The sequence below is a fragment of the Salmo salar genome, chromosome 05 (assembly GCF_965601325.2).
Source record: "Salmo salar chromosome 05, fSalSal1, whole genome shotgun sequence".
NCBI lineage: Eukaryota > Metazoa > Chordata > Actinopteri > Salmoniformes > Salmonidae > Salmo > Salmo salar.
Window position 1 is genome coordinate 42,022,335 of NC_138295.1, and position 15,166 is coordinate 42,037,500.

The 15,166-nt window shown below is 43.0% G+C and overlaps 1 protein-coding gene across 2 annotated transcripts in view; it reads right to left on the bottom strand.

Annotated features, from left to right (window-relative positions):
* Positions 1-628: 628 nt before the first annotated feature.
* LOC100136477 (peroxisome proliferator-activated receptor gamma coactivator 1-beta) overlaps positions 629-15,166 on the bottom strand; it is a 61,027-nt gene continuing 46,489 nt past the window's right edge. For both annotated transcript variants that reach the window (XM_014200071.3, XM_014200073.3), the window contains 9 exons: positions 14,780-14,911; positions 8,903-9,866; positions 8,666-8,711; positions 8,122-8,186; positions 6,836-7,388; positions 6,626-6,701; positions 6,397-6,515; positions 6,115-6,248; positions 629-5,059 (listed from right to left, as the gene is read on the bottom strand). In XM_014200071.3, the coding sequence (XP_014055546.1) occupies positions 4,968-5,059; positions 6,115-6,248; positions 6,397-6,515; positions 6,626-6,701; positions 6,836-7,388; positions 8,122-8,186; positions 8,666-8,711; positions 8,903-9,866; positions 14,780-14,911 (2,181 nt within the window). In that variant the 3' untranslated portion in view covers positions 629-4,967. The remainder of the gene's footprint in view (positions 5,060-6,114; positions 6,249-6,396; positions 6,516-6,625; positions 6,702-6,835; positions 7,389-8,121; positions 8,187-8,665; positions 8,712-8,902; positions 9,867-14,779; positions 14,912-15,166) is intronic.

The following is a 15,166-nucleotide window of genomic DNA, read 5'->3' on the forward strand; positions in this document are numbered from 1 at the left end:
ATAGAATCATACCAAATATGCTTGTGTCAGATGAGATGTTACTCTTCGCAGAAAGCAGGGGGAACGGTAGGTATAGCTTTACTCTGACATTGGTCATCCTAATATTTATATATTTCTTAAGTCTATTCTTTTACTTTAGATTTGTGTGTATTGTTGTGAATTGTTAGATGTTACTGTACTGTTGGAGCTAGGAACACAAACATTTTTGCAACAACCGCAATAACATCGGCTAAATATGTGTATGTGACCAATAACATTTCATTTGAATTGATTTGCTGTGTAAGCATTTAGCTATAGAAATACCCTTTTGTTGCTTCCTTGTATTGTAGTTACTAGTTGATGCAGGTCAAGAATCAGTGGCGTAGTATGCATAGTATCAGTGTCAATGCACTTTATGTATTGGCTCTGAATATGCAACACATAAAAAGGACTGTAAAGATATGAATTCAACTATTTTAACTACTGCGATTGTGTGTTGTCTTGATCTTGTGGTGTAACACCAAATCATTGTATCACAGGGATACTTCTAGACCTGCTCTATTCTATTTGCTCCAGTACATGTGTATAGTCTCAACCATTGACACATCAATTAATGCCAAACTGATAGTATAATGTCCAAACCTTCACATGTTGTTCATTAGGATTTTATTTTTTGGAGGCAAATCAATAAAATATGTACTTTTTACAGTATATGAGGAACATTTCTACGGTTTAATAATGTAAACAATCTCTGAAGAGAAATGTATTTAGTTTAAAATGAAGCCATAGTCTTCATTTTGAAACTATTTACATGAATTAAAATATAATTTATAACATCAGATAATTTCAGTCTATAGATAAATGTATCTACGAAACTAGATTTTAACAATTCAAAAGTACTGAAATGCATTTTGTCTCCACATTCTGAAGACATCTGAAATCAAACAAAACAGGAAGAAAAAAAACACCATTAAAAGACATCCAAACTAAGTGGCATATAAATAAAAAAAACAATAAACGTAAAATAAACCAACAGATGTAAAAATATAAAATCTTACTAGCAGTATTTACCGTTTACCAAAACTACATTAAAAAAGGAAATCATTTTGTGAATTTTGATAGTTATTAGATGTAAATAGACAAAAAAAATCAATAGCAATGAAAAAATCTGAACAAGAAAAACAAACAATATATGCCCTTTTATGTCCATTTTTCTTCCACCAAAGACCCGCTCACAGCTAGCTAGATTGTGACAGTTTGCAGCCCCCAAAGTGGCCATTGACATCACATTACCATTATGTTATCAGCTGTTTTCTGTGTGTTGACAGAAAGCTCTCTTTCTGTTTGGGATACAAAATAACCTTTGATACACATGGCCATTTATATCCAGAGTACAGTGAACAGTGGTGATTCAAGGACCAGTATTGCACACACTTTCTTTCTATAGGGCAAGTTTAATAACATGGTGAGTTTAAATAGACATTTTCCAATTAAATAAAATCGGAAAACTTAAATATGTATTTGTGTGGACTATGTAGTTGGATAATGACAGTTAGAAAATCAATCTGACCAGGCTCTCCGAATTCGATTTAAAGCCAACATCAAATATAGTTTTGGTCAACTTGCCTCAAGTTAATTTCTTGCCATTTTCTGAAATGAAGAATGGGAAGAATTGCATTCTGTTCTGACGAGGGTTACCTTTGGAAGGGGTTCAATTTGGATCATCTCTCAACCTAACAAATCCTAGATTGACAGTAGTTGTTGAAATGTGCCGAAGTGCTCTGAAACACTGAGGAAAATGGTCAACATCAAAGTTTTCTATAAGAAAGTATATAATCATCTTAATATCTACACAAACACACAAATATATATTCATATGTATATATATTTATATTTATATACCTTTCATAATATGGCTGTATTGAAAAAAGTTGTAATAATAATAAAACACATTGGATTTGAAAGGAGATAAAACGGTAATATTAAAAGCTATAGTGATAGCTTCATTTTCCCCCTATTGTTTTTAAGGCTCTCCTCATGAGAATCGTTTGTTGTCATTCAACTCTACTGATGGAAGCACTCCGCTGGCATCAAGTAGTCTGAAAATTCAACAGGGGCTAAAAAGCGCAGTGACTGTTTTCTTTCCCTCTCTCCAAAATTAGAGTCATACATGTTCACAAGTTGCCAATCATTACACAAGTGTCCACTGAATTTCAACAAGCTTAACAACATGTGTCAGTAATAGGCCGAGCTCCTTTCATGAAAAGTTGTGAACAGATATTTCACTATTTGGGGCTTTATGTGCAACGGTATTATTGTTATACGTGATTTTTTTTGATGTATGGCATGACTGACCACATTATTATTATTTGTCATTTTATATATATATATATATATATATTTTTTTTTTAACAGCAGTTCTACAACGTACAGTACAGGATCAGTTTTCAAGGATTTATTTTAACAACCAACCACTGAAATAACCACTTCCAATCTTTGAGAAAGGTTGTCTCATAGATATATGTATTGCATCTCAATTGCGTAAAAAAAAGAAAAATCATCAAAAATATTGAAATCATTAAAAAAGAAATTCAACTTTCTATAGCATATCTAAAGGGATACTTTATACAACAGTGTTTGACTTGTGTCAAGTCATTTTCAAATAAATTCCCTTCAGTTCAGTTACTCCCTGTATTGTTCAACCTTGCATCTTTAAACAGTTTATCCTTGCCAGTCTGATTTGCAATGGTGTCCCACCACCTTTATAACGCACATCTACAAATCGCTGTATAGACACAACGATACATTTCATGTTTACACTACGTATAGTGCTATATACACATTTAATAATATCATATTTATATTTTTTATCATGTAAACCAGCACATTCTCTCACTTTTTAGTAGTATACATACTAAGCACAAATAGTCATTCAGCTTTTCTTCTTTTGATTAGCAAGTATTTTTTTCTTTGTTTTTTTATCAGTATGTATAGCACTAAATATTTGTATTTTTTTTCCTTTAGTAAACCTACTAGGGTAAGCCACGAAGGCACATCCTGATAGGATACTCTAACACTGAATAAGGCGTCTTTGTACTTAGTGTGCGCTCTAATAAAGTCGAACGAGAATTCAGTGATGTAAACATTCAATTTCATGTGTGTTACAGAGGAGAAGATTAGATAAGTGGGGAAGAGAGAGAGAGAGAGAGAGACAGGGATAATCTGTTAGTAAAAAAGGAAGGAGGTTTGCCAAGGCTGGGGCAGCACGAGGCCCCATGCCCACACACAGAAGAGCTAGGGTGTACAGTATTGAGGGGCTGGGAGACAGGGGGACCTGGTCTTTGAAGAAAACAAGAAAGAGCGGGAGAGAAGAAAATTGGTTTTCAGTCTCCCAGCACACCAGAGGGCCATGGGTCCTCCTGGGATCCCCGGCGATGGCAGCGCCAACCCGAACACGAGACAGACAGACGACACACTCAGGTACACATCGGATACACAGTCCAAAAACTGACACGGAAACTATTTTGAGTTTTTAGCCACGAGGCGAGTTATGGGAGTTGTAGTAGGAAAAGCAAGCTGAACTCCTCCACCAATAAGAAAGGATAGCTTGGGAGAAGTAAATTAATGTTTCAGAGGAGGAAGAGCAAGAGTAAAAAGAGGGAGAGAGCACCCAAGAAGAAGAGGAAAGGATCTAAATGAGGTGGAGACGCTTGTCTGATGTGGTACCGTCCATATCTCTGGGAAAATTCAACAGAGTTCAACAGACTTTGGATTTACCACCCCTCTCTCTGGTGTTAAACGGTACAGTGAGCCTTGGACGCTCTCTCCCTCAGCTATGCTGCTGGGTGCATCACAAAGAGACAGGCTGCAATGGAGCTCTATTAAAGGAACACAACTCCCGAGACTTGGATTCAGGTAAGGGCTCTACATTCAGATCAGTGAGGTGTACATTCCATTACTATAGTATACGGTATATTCTAGAACCTGGAGTAAATGTCTGATTCTGCTCTGTCCTTGGTTGGGTTGCGCTTACTGATTGATATCAGACATGTTCAGATAGTACAAACAGTGCAGAGAATTGGCTGGGATAGATTGTGATTTTGCTCTGGAGAGTGAGTGAGTTTTCATGTGGTAAATATGCCTAGAAGTTTACTTCATGACATAATAGCGTTAGTTGTCATAGCCCCATTTATGTGGGGTTGGTAGGATAGGAAGTGACTGCCATCCTAGATCAGCGTAACCAGGTTGTGAGAGTGGCTAGCTCAGCAGCAGTGGGTAGGAAACCTATAGAGTAAAGCAGCCAACAGCATAGCAGTGTTGAGTGGCAGAGTAGGGGGAAGAAGTCGAGTGAGGAAACATGATTACCTCGTTAGAGTGCATAGATTAAATCAAGGAAGCACTAAAATGACAAAAAACAAGATTTTTTTTTCTTTTCATTTTCGATTTGTAAACTCTAAGCTGTTCCAAAGATTTTTTTGGTTTTGTATTTTATGTCATAACACACACAGTTTGAACATCCACAATTTTGCTAATATTAAGCAGGTTTTGTTATATACCGTACAACGTAATGGCGAATACAGCTTGCAGTTCCACCAGTAGTGACCAAGGGGGTACAAAAAAACGACACGCACACGCAGACACACACACCACAACGACCAACAGAGGGAGCAAGGTTTGCTACAGAGGTCTCGCCCGCCCACACGCCCATCGGCTCTCAACGGGACCACGACGAGTCACAACAAAGTCATGAACACAGACAGGAAGCAGCTTTTTGTGTTCAGATACATTTTATGTTGTTTCGTTGCTTTTTTTTCTCCATCCCTCCAACCCCCGCTAGCTTCCTCTGTAGTATCCTCAGCTGAAAGAGACAAGGTCCGTTTCTTATTCCAATGTTAAAAATGTAAACATGACGAGGTGCCTTGGTTGAGGTACTGAGCCGAGTCTGGGGGTGGTATGAGGGTTCTAAGGCGAGTCCAGCCGAGTCACCGTCAGCGATGCAGGCTCTTCTGGGCCTCCTTTAGCAGGGTGTCAAAGTCCAGGGCGTCATACTTGCTCTTCACCGGCCCTGGTCCAGCTTCGTCTGGAGAGGGAAACACACAGCTTTGTTAGAACAGTGTCATCATAGCCGTCAACATTACATGGAGATACAACTTGTACAATATCTTAGCATTGCCGCCATCCAACAGTTCATACTCCTTTGGGCGGCAGGTAGCCTACAGGTTAGAGCGTTAGGCCAGTAACCAAAAGGTTGCCGGATCGAATCCCTGAGCTGACAAGGTAAAAATCTGTTGTTCTGCCCCTGAACAAGGCAGTTAACCCACTGTTCCTAGGCCGTCATTGTAAATAATAATTTGTTCTTAACTGACTTGCCAAGTTAAATAAAGGATAAATACAAGTAAAAAGTGCTACACATTTCCTTTGCATTGTAATTTCAGAAAAATTTCCATAATATATCTGCCGCTAATAGTGAAATGATAGTTTCACAGTATTACTTATTCGCCAGTGTTGTGATTGGCTGTGATATTCCCCTATTGATTTCTCCTGCCAGAGTGGCAACTGTTGTCAAACTTGGAACGCTATTATGGCTTTGTGGCTGTGTTATCTAGTCGAAATCTCAAATTTCCTGGTTGCTAAAATTCTACAGTTCTGTCAATTTCAGTTTATGTGAGAAAACAAGCATTGAATAGGGTAGGGAATCATTGTACCATCTAAATCGCTGTGAAATATACTAAATATGTTTCACAGCGATTTAGATGGTACAACGATTCCCTTCACTATTCGGTGCTTGTTTTCTCACATAAACAAACTGAGCGAACAGTGTAGAATTTTAGCGAACAGGAAATGTGCTATTTCCACAAGATAACACAGCCACAAAGTCAGAACAGTTTTTCCCAGTTTGACAAGAGTTGCCGCTGGGCGGGAGAAATCAATATGAGAATATCACAGCCAATCACAACACTGGTGGGTAATACTGTGTAATACTGTGAAACACTATCATTCCATTATTAGTGCCAGATATATTATGGACATTTTCTGAAATTACAATGCAAAAATTTGAATAAATCCGATGTGTAGCACCTTTAACAACTTTCTACATTCATGATTTGACTGTACTTTGACTGTATCTCTGTTTACCCAGATCTATGTATCTCTTCCTGCTGAGCCTGTGCATGCCACCCCCTCCGTTCTGGAAAAGCGGCTCTCGTCTGTGCCTCTGGATCTGCTGCCCGCTGGGTGCCGGACGGAACTTGATGACTCCACAGCGTTCCCTATGCGCACACACACAAACACATGCGCACGCACACACACATCAACACACACAAAAGACAGAGAGTTTCAGCACGTGATCCTCACCTTCACTGCATTCCGTACTCTGGAAGGTCAGACAGGCCAGACAGGCTGATAAAAAAGACCTACTCGTGTTTCGTGATGACTTTGCAGTCCTCTGGGTCTCCAAAGGCCTCGAAGCGTTTGCGCAGCATCGTTTGTGTGACGCTGCTTGGCAGGTTGTGTATGTAGAACACTTGGCAGTTGTCCTAGGCAACGACACAATGGCAACCGTCAGAACAAGACACTTGCCGCAGTGGCAAATCATGCCGACTTCACACACACTGTAAAAACTCATAATGGCAGAACTGGTGTTTACCTCGTCAATTTGAAACACAGACTTGGAGATTTTGTTTCTCTGCTTGTCTCCGTGGCACGTCTCAGAGTTCTCACAGCTGAGGAGAGAGACACAAAGCAGAGACAGAATAAGACGGGAGCTAATGGAAGAACCTGAGTCACATGCCAATGCGAGAAGACAGTACACCTGGCTGTGACTGCTAATCAGACTGACAGTGGTTTATATTCTCACCTGAAGTCGGGCTTGCTGCTAGGCGAGTGGGGCTGGCAGCAGCTGGAGTGGAGAATGGGGGAGGGTGAACGGGAGGAGCGTTCCCCCTCTTCATCTGAGTTGTGGGGGGATAAAGCGTCCCCCTTTCTGTCAGCCCTGTTACCGTTACTCAGGTACTCTGGCACCTTGGAAAAGAGCCTGTCTTCACGCTGCTGTTCCAGCCTCTTGTCCCCTTGGACCCTGCGCTCAGCCCTGTCCCCCTTAGGCTCTGGCCCCTCCGGAGAGGAGCGTCCGAACAGCGAGTGGGCCAGCATGGCGGCGGTTCTCTTCCGGCTCTCCCCCAGACTCAGCAGGCAGTAGTCGTGGTCTCCGAAAGTCCTGTGGACTTTGGGTTCTGCATCGATGGCCTGGCCCATCTTGCGGAGCTGGGCGTAGAGTTCAGTCTGCTCGGGGAGCTTGCGGGAGTGGGCCCGGGTCAGCCACGAGCCCTTCGGGGGGGATTCAACTTTCCCCTCTGGTTTGAACAGCTCGTCCTCCACTTGCTTGTGAGGGGGGGTGGTGGGAGGGGTGAGGCCTGAAAAGACGCACCACTCTAATAAGTCACATGTACCTCACAGTGGTTTCATACAGCTCTGTTGGGTTAACATTAGAGAAACATCAACAGCTCAGACAATTTCACTGGTCACGTTTTAAAACACCGCTCATGTTTAACTGTTACTGGGTGTATTGTCTGTTACTCTGTTCACTTCTATCTGTCTTTCAATGGCTTTCCCAATACAACAAATTGCTTTGATGCTGTTATTTTGTAACATTACGGTAACACAGCACATTGATACGGCACAAGGCGAGCACACAATCTCAAATTCATTTTGACTGAAGTGCGTATTTGACTTTCAGTTGTTATTAACATTATGGCTTTTGAGGAAGATATCAGCGGCAGACACTGCAAAGCATTGTTATATCTGTCTTCTCCGCTTCCCAAGTAGCTATACACCCAAATTAGCCATGTCAAGATGACATTTACCCAGGAGACGGATCACGTCATTAGACTCCAGTCATGCTCTTCACAACACGATACAAATACATTCCCCCTCTCCTCTACTGCTTTGCTACCGAGCTGTGTTAGCAATAGTATACGTAAAAGAGATAAAACGAGTCTACAACACAGTACATTTGCTAGCGAGACTTTATTTCCCACTAGGCAAGATACTTCTGACAGACACAAGGATATAGGATATAGCTCCAAAATGTTGTCTCGTCAAGCCAAGGTGTGGAAGACGTCAAGATGATCAACACCCCAACATTACCTGCTGTGCCACACAGGTCCACGCTGAGAGTCTGCTCAAAGGGCCTGTTGGCAAACTGTGTCTCTCTGATCATGGGTTAAAAGAGAGAGAGAGATTGCAGAGTCATCATCAGGGCCAGGGGAAGGGGGTGCATGGGTCGGGGTAGAGGGGCGATGTACTGCTCGGGTGCTCAGATTTTTTTTTTTTTAAGGATTTCTTTTCTTTTGTTGGAGATTGTATTACATTTTCGTTGTGAACGTGAACTACATGAGAATAGCTTTCCTTTACAGCCGTCTTTGATTGGTATTACAGTACAAGCTCCTTCTCCTATTGAGGTCTATTTTTGGATCTGTGTTACCATGAAAGGCTTGTGTGGAGTGCTTTGGGGGATATTACAGTCCACAAAGCAGCAAAAAACTATCTGGGGGCCAGAGAACTGCACAGTCATTTCACACATGAAAGAGTTTCAGAAGTGTACATTCAAAATAGCTTTGTGTGTCCAGTGGGGCTATGGGCTAGCAGTATATGTATTGTAGTGTATAGGACTATAGTACGGAAAACAAACCCAGTAGATTTGGGAGTCAGCGGCAGACAGAGGCAGGCGCGTTTCTCTGCAATCAGAATGAGAGAAAGAGTCATTGGTATAAAAACAACATTTTACCAGCCTTTTAACAGTGGCACTTGTGTTATTCATTCACATCAAATTGAAGAAAGATACTGCATGATGGAGCCATGTGGACTGAAAAATCGGGACAGGTCTTGAGAGCTTGGGGCTTCTGACATCGTCGCCATCTTGCCTTACCGTTTTGACAGCAGAGGTTATCGGGTTCGGCTGCGTCTGCCGTGGTTTGGGAAGTACTGTTGTTATTTGCGGCGGAGTCTTTCTCCGGGTCGTCTCCCAGGGGGTGTTTGACTGCCTTGTCCTCCTCGTCAGGGCGCCGCTCCCCGGACGCAGGCTCCTCCCTCACCCGGCCTGCACGCACCTTCTTGGCGAAGCGGCTGGGGAAAGAGGCGAGCCTGCGGGAGCGGCGGACTGAGAAGGAGGCGTCCTCCAGGTCAGGGCTCAGAGGGGCCTCTAGGCCGTGCTCTTTCATAAGCTCTGGTTTGGTTGAGCTGGCAGTCGGGCTAGGGGTCTCAGTCTTTCTGTCATGCGCTGGCTTGGTGATAGCATCTCTGTTATGGGTGTAGGGGGGACTGTGGAGTCTGTAAGGCTTGCTCACGTCAAAGGAGTTGACCGCTTTGAGCAGTTCGCGCAGGAGAGAGTTGGCTTTGACCTCCCGTCTGCGGGTAAAGGCAAGGCGCGGCCGAGGGGCGCTGCTCTGGGCCTGGGGGGCAGCCTTGTGACAGTTCGGGTGGATCATGGTCGTGGGGTACTCGGGCCTGGCCCTGCGTACCTGGCCTGGGCACTCGCGCTCCTTGCGCTCCCAGCCGGCCTGCTTGCGCATGGGCAGGCAGTATGTGTGCATATACTTGATGAGCTCCACCACAGATTTGAGTTCTTTCTCCGAGGAGAACTGGGGCTTGGTGGGCTCAAGGGGAGTGGAGCGTTCACTCTCACTGCTCGAGGACTCCTCCTCCTCCTCTTCTTCCTCCTCGGACTCACTGTCCTCATCGTCATCATCTTCCTCCTCGTCCTCCTCATCCTCTGTGTCGGCTGAAGGAGTGTCTTCCGCCTCCTGTGCAGAGGTCAGGTGCCGGTGGAGCTCTGTGCACAGACGTCCTGCTGGTCGCACCGCTCGGGGCTTACGCTCCTGTGTGCTTTCACGCTACAGAAAGAAAGAGTTAGAGTTACTACCTATAAAATTACCTTGGTGAGCCTCTGTGCACTGTATGGCCCAAAATATTAAGGAATGTCTAGGCAATGAGAACATACAGTGCCGAGTGAATATTTTTCAACTTATGAGTAAACAAAACCAGCACAGAGAGCCACAAAGATTCAACTTTATAAAACATTCCTTCATAATCATACCAATGTTCCCAGTATCATGACTCAGAGAGAGAGAGAGAGAGAGAGAGAGAGGGAGAGAGAGAGAGATAGATATTCTATGATGCACTCTATCTTTATGTAACCACCAGCTCATTGCCAGAGCTGCCCTAGCCTTTCTCCTGGTCGAGACTACATCCATCTGTCACTCCAAAGCCTCAGCATCACTCACTCTAATGCCACAGATGTCACACGCTTCAGCCACCACCACCGTAAAGGAAAAGCCAGGGCAGGACAGGGGTAATAAATGACAAAATAAAGGCTAAAGGTTACTACAAGCTTCACGCCGTTGATCTACGTGCATGCGCGTGGGTGGAGACGGATTTTTAGAGCAATGGACACCTTTTGGTAACATGATCTCCACACCGGTCCCAGTCCCATTCACGAGAGGGAGATAGCAAAGTTTTTTATTTTTATAATTTCAAATTGTTAGTAGTAGCTAGCTGACAGCCTGGCTAGCTAGTTTAAGCCTCGCTAAAAACATAGCAAGCTAGCTAGCATTTTTAGCTTTCCACATCTCCATATGAAATAATCAGATTTATAAAAAAAAATATGCTCTGGCAAATATTTGTATACTTGCCGGAGTAGCATAAATCATTATCCCAATTTGATATGCTGTTTGTGTATTGATTCCGATATCAGCTAAAAATAGAACGTCATCATGTTTTGGTCATGAAGGAAAAAAGCACATGGCTAGCTGGTTGTCTATAACAGGTTCCACCATTTCACAATAGCCTGGAATCACTAGTTATTATTTATAAACAAAATACCTTTTGAGTGGATTCTTGTTGTTTGGTTTACTGTTTGAACAGTCGCTGAGATTATATTTGGTTATCAATAATTAACAGCTACTTTGATGAATAGCCTATAGATCAGATCAAGAAACCAAACAACAAACACTTCTGTGGAAAGAATGATACGGCGCATCTCCATTTAAGTGATAATGCCCGAGAAGCCGGTATTTGGCGGATATGTTGGCACGGGTGTTGATAGGCCCGAGACAAAATCTCGGGCCGGCAAACCATGCCAATATATCCTCCAAACACCAGCTTCTTGGGCATTATCACTTATATACAACGGGTTACCAACATATTTAAATAATAATTTACATATTTTCATAAGAAAATGTATTTTGATGAATTTATTCATACTATTTCATCCTTCCACAACATGTAGTCCCGAAACAAATCTAGGGTTGCTACCCGATATATCAAGTGGTTTGTGCTGATTGTACGGACATTGTGACAGCCAGTTAAATGGCGTCCCTTGACAAGGCAAGAACAAGATGTATGTCAGGAGAAGTGCAGTATTGTCATAAGGAGAGGTATACTTGGAATACGGAGGAGGAATGGAGGGAAAAAGAGAGGCAGAGGAGGTTTAAGAGCGAGAGGGAGGAAAAGAGTGAGCTTGAGTCGGTTAAAAATGGTGGAAAACAGGCAGATGGTTTGTTAAAGAAGAATGGTAGAAAGTGTGAGAGTGAGCTGAAGACAGGAGGAGAAATGGAAGTGAATGAGGGTGAGGTATCGGAGGTGGTAGGTGTGGTGAAGTTCTCAAAGCCCAAGGCTTGCACCGAGGGTCAGGATGAAGAGGAGTCTGGAATAAGTGGACCCTTGCCTTTTGGCTGATCCATTTGTGGTTTCAGCGTGGGTGAAAACAGAGTTGGGTGCTGTGGAATCGGTGAGGGTATCCAGAAGTGGTCTTGTGATAATAGATAATAGTGTTTCTGCTGGTCTGAGGGAGAAGGCGCTCCATGTTAAACGAATTGGGGCAAGAAATGTGAATTGTTTTGCTCTCAAGAAAAGGGCACCATTGAAAGGAGTGATTACTGGGGTAGCAGTAAATGTAAAAGTTGACCAACTGAAGGAGAAAATTCCCAGTGTTTGTAATGCTCGTCGTTTGGTGCGACACAGACAGGGTGGCGTGAGTAGTGAAACAGAAGAATCATTGTCTGTTCTTTTGAGTTTTGATGTTGAGTCTTTGCCCCACAAAGTGATGTTAGGATATATAAGCTATCCTGTACAAGCTTTTGTGCCGAATACATTACGTTGTTACAGGTGTCAAGCTTATGGGCATGTGGCAGCAATGTGTAGGAGGGAGGTTCCTAGGTGTGAGAAGTGTGCAGAAGGGCATGAAACAAAGGAATGCATAGCATTGGGGAAAGTTGTGGTATGTGTTAATTGTAGGGGTGCTCATGGGGCTGGGGATCAGAAATGTCCCGTGCAAGAGAGGCAGGTTGAAGTTTCCAGGGTTCGAGTAGTGCAGGAGTTGATATATGCTGAGACAGAGAAGGAAGTAGAGGAAGATGGGTCAAGGGGGAGGGATCCTGAGAGGAGTGGTGTGAGTAGTAGATCTGTACCAGTACAGAGGGACAAGTGATATATGTTTCAGTAAGATTGGATTTTTTGCATTTATAGCAATGGTTATCAACTGTACTGCAGGGATGGAACATGAGTCGCAGAAAATGGAGCTTGTGGTGGCAGCTGCAGAGAGGCATTTGGGTGTGCGAGACTTGACATCAGAAGAGTTAGTGTGTATTAAGAGGTGGTGTCCCATCCTTTCAGGTTGTTGGCCTGAGGTAGGACTAAATAGATTTAAATAGTGGAGTAGGGTGGTGTTCTTTTTTATTATTTGATTTATTTATGTATTCTTTTTTTTGTGAGTGTTGTGTTAGATGGTAGGGTTTTGTTTATTTTTTTCAAGCAATGTATAAGGGAGTTGTACTCCAGTCTAGTAGGTGGCAGTAATGCAACATTTATTGGATGCCAATAGCCAATAAATCACTGAAGAAGAAGGGTTGCTACCCAAGCCATCTGATCGTTCGTTCTATTGGTTCGGTTGACAGAGACACGACACAGTTGTTCAGTCTTTTTGTTCTGTATCTACGGACGCGACCCAGTCGTTTGTTCTAAATGTTCCATTGCCATACTGGCTGGCAACGTTCGTATCTCTTGCTTGCTAGCTAACCAACTACGGCTAACATGCTGACCAGACCGGACACGTCGCGTGCGCAAGCGTCGGAAAATAAATTTAGAAATCCATGTTATTCAATTATTGCACCCACACTGCTCAAGCGCGCCAACGAGCGTCAGCACTGCCAAGGGCAGTGCCTCTCCCATCTCCTCATTGGTTTATAGAAGCAGGTACCCAAGTACCATCTCCTCATTGGTTATACCCACGTGGGTGATTGAAAGACGAACTGTGTTGCCGGTCGTCATGGTAATACTATGAAAGTTTAGATGCCGATCACCATATAAGTTCAAAGATGAAAAAGCCTGGAAGGAGGAGAGATGACTAGAAACGATTCGGTTGGCCGTTTTATGTGTGGATTAATTGTAGGAGTAGAGGTCCTTGTGCATTTCAGGTAAAATAACAACTCAATGTTTATATCCCAGGACAAATTAGCTAGCAACAGCAAGCTAGCTAAATAGGACAAATTAGCTAGCAAGTGCAAGCTAACTAGCTAAATTTCCATACATATTTAATGCTTTTCGACCTGTCCCCAAATTAATGTCATTGGTTCAGAGTTTTTTTTGATATTTTAACCTGCGTGTCGTGATCGCGTTTGGTGTAGGGGGACAAAATACATTTATGCACAATAGCGCACGCGCGCAGCCGGTTTGGGTTCCGTGTAACTTACAGTCAAGTCAAACAGTGCAGACAGAATAACAACAGTAGCTGCATTTGTTGAAGCTGTTTTCTAGTGACATTTATTTGGATACATCCATAACAATGCACTAATGAGGCACGATTTCGCCTGGCATAGAAAACGTGCTCTCTCGTTAGTACACTGTTGTTCAGAGGGGCTAGCCAACAACACAGCTAACACAATAACTTCAAACTGAAGCTGGAAAGACAGCAAACTAGCTGCACTTGGTTTCGTTAAACCTTTTTTCAATTGACATTTCTTTGCATATCTATATCCATAAAAATGATGCCAGCTGATTCATGATTTCGACTAGTTGAGAAACGCTGCCGGCCTCTCTCTCATCCTGACTCCTACACGTTCATTACTATGGGATTTGACAGTTGGAGATGGAATTTGAATATTGAAACAATGTTGCAGATGTCGGAGAGACAAACTGTAAGGTTTATACAAATCTCCGCTGTTGAAAACAAAATGTTAGTCTAAAAGAAATGTGCGATAATGTCTAGATTTTTATAGTGGAGATCAAGTTTATAACTTCCCTGTCTGGGCTGATGAGACAGTGGATTGCGCAGTCAGATGGAACAGAGTAAATAGGCATTTTAACGTCATAGATTTAGCCAGTGGTGACTTGTGGAATAGACACCAGCTGGAATGCGCTTTTAACCAATCAGCATTCAGTATTAGACCCACCCGTTGTATAATTCTTCCAACGCCACCCCTTTTGTGACAAAAAACTACATTGCACTGCGCTATGCTCTGAATCTTGTATGTTTTAGTCTCTGAAAACACTATAATCAAAGAATTACCTTGGTGATTAGGTCCCCTATTCAACCCATATCCTGGATCCGGTGTCAGAGCAGTGAATGAACTAGAAAAGGACTAAGGATCATAGCCATAGAAAACCTTTCCTGTCGCGGAGCCTATGTATACGCTCTCCCTCTCTTTAAGTCTCTTGTGTTGCCTTCCCTGCTCTATTCTGAGCTGCTAGAGCTCTATGCTAGACAGAGCTCTATTCTAGGACACCACACACAGAGCTCCAACTCACTCACCTTAACCAAAGGCCTGACAGGTTTCAGATGCAGGCTCCTGCTGCAATGGCGATGCCCGCTGTTGCTGCTGCCCTCTTTGTGTGATTCCAGGCCCGTGGGCATGTTAGGGGGGGACAGCAGGAGCTTTTTCAGCTGTAGGGGGACATGGGTTGGGACAACTGTAATGTACATGTCTGTCAATAAATCAATCAATCAGCAGAACATACAGTAGCATCAACGTGCATCAACGTGTATTATCACTCTTGACATGACTCATCCACTCGCAAATGTATTTCCCTCTCTTTATTCTCCTCCTTCATCCAGCGTTTGAACAATATAGCGCTCAAACTGAAGCTGGCAGGAGGAAGCTGTGTGAATATAAGATCAAACGGAAATGCGATTCTATAG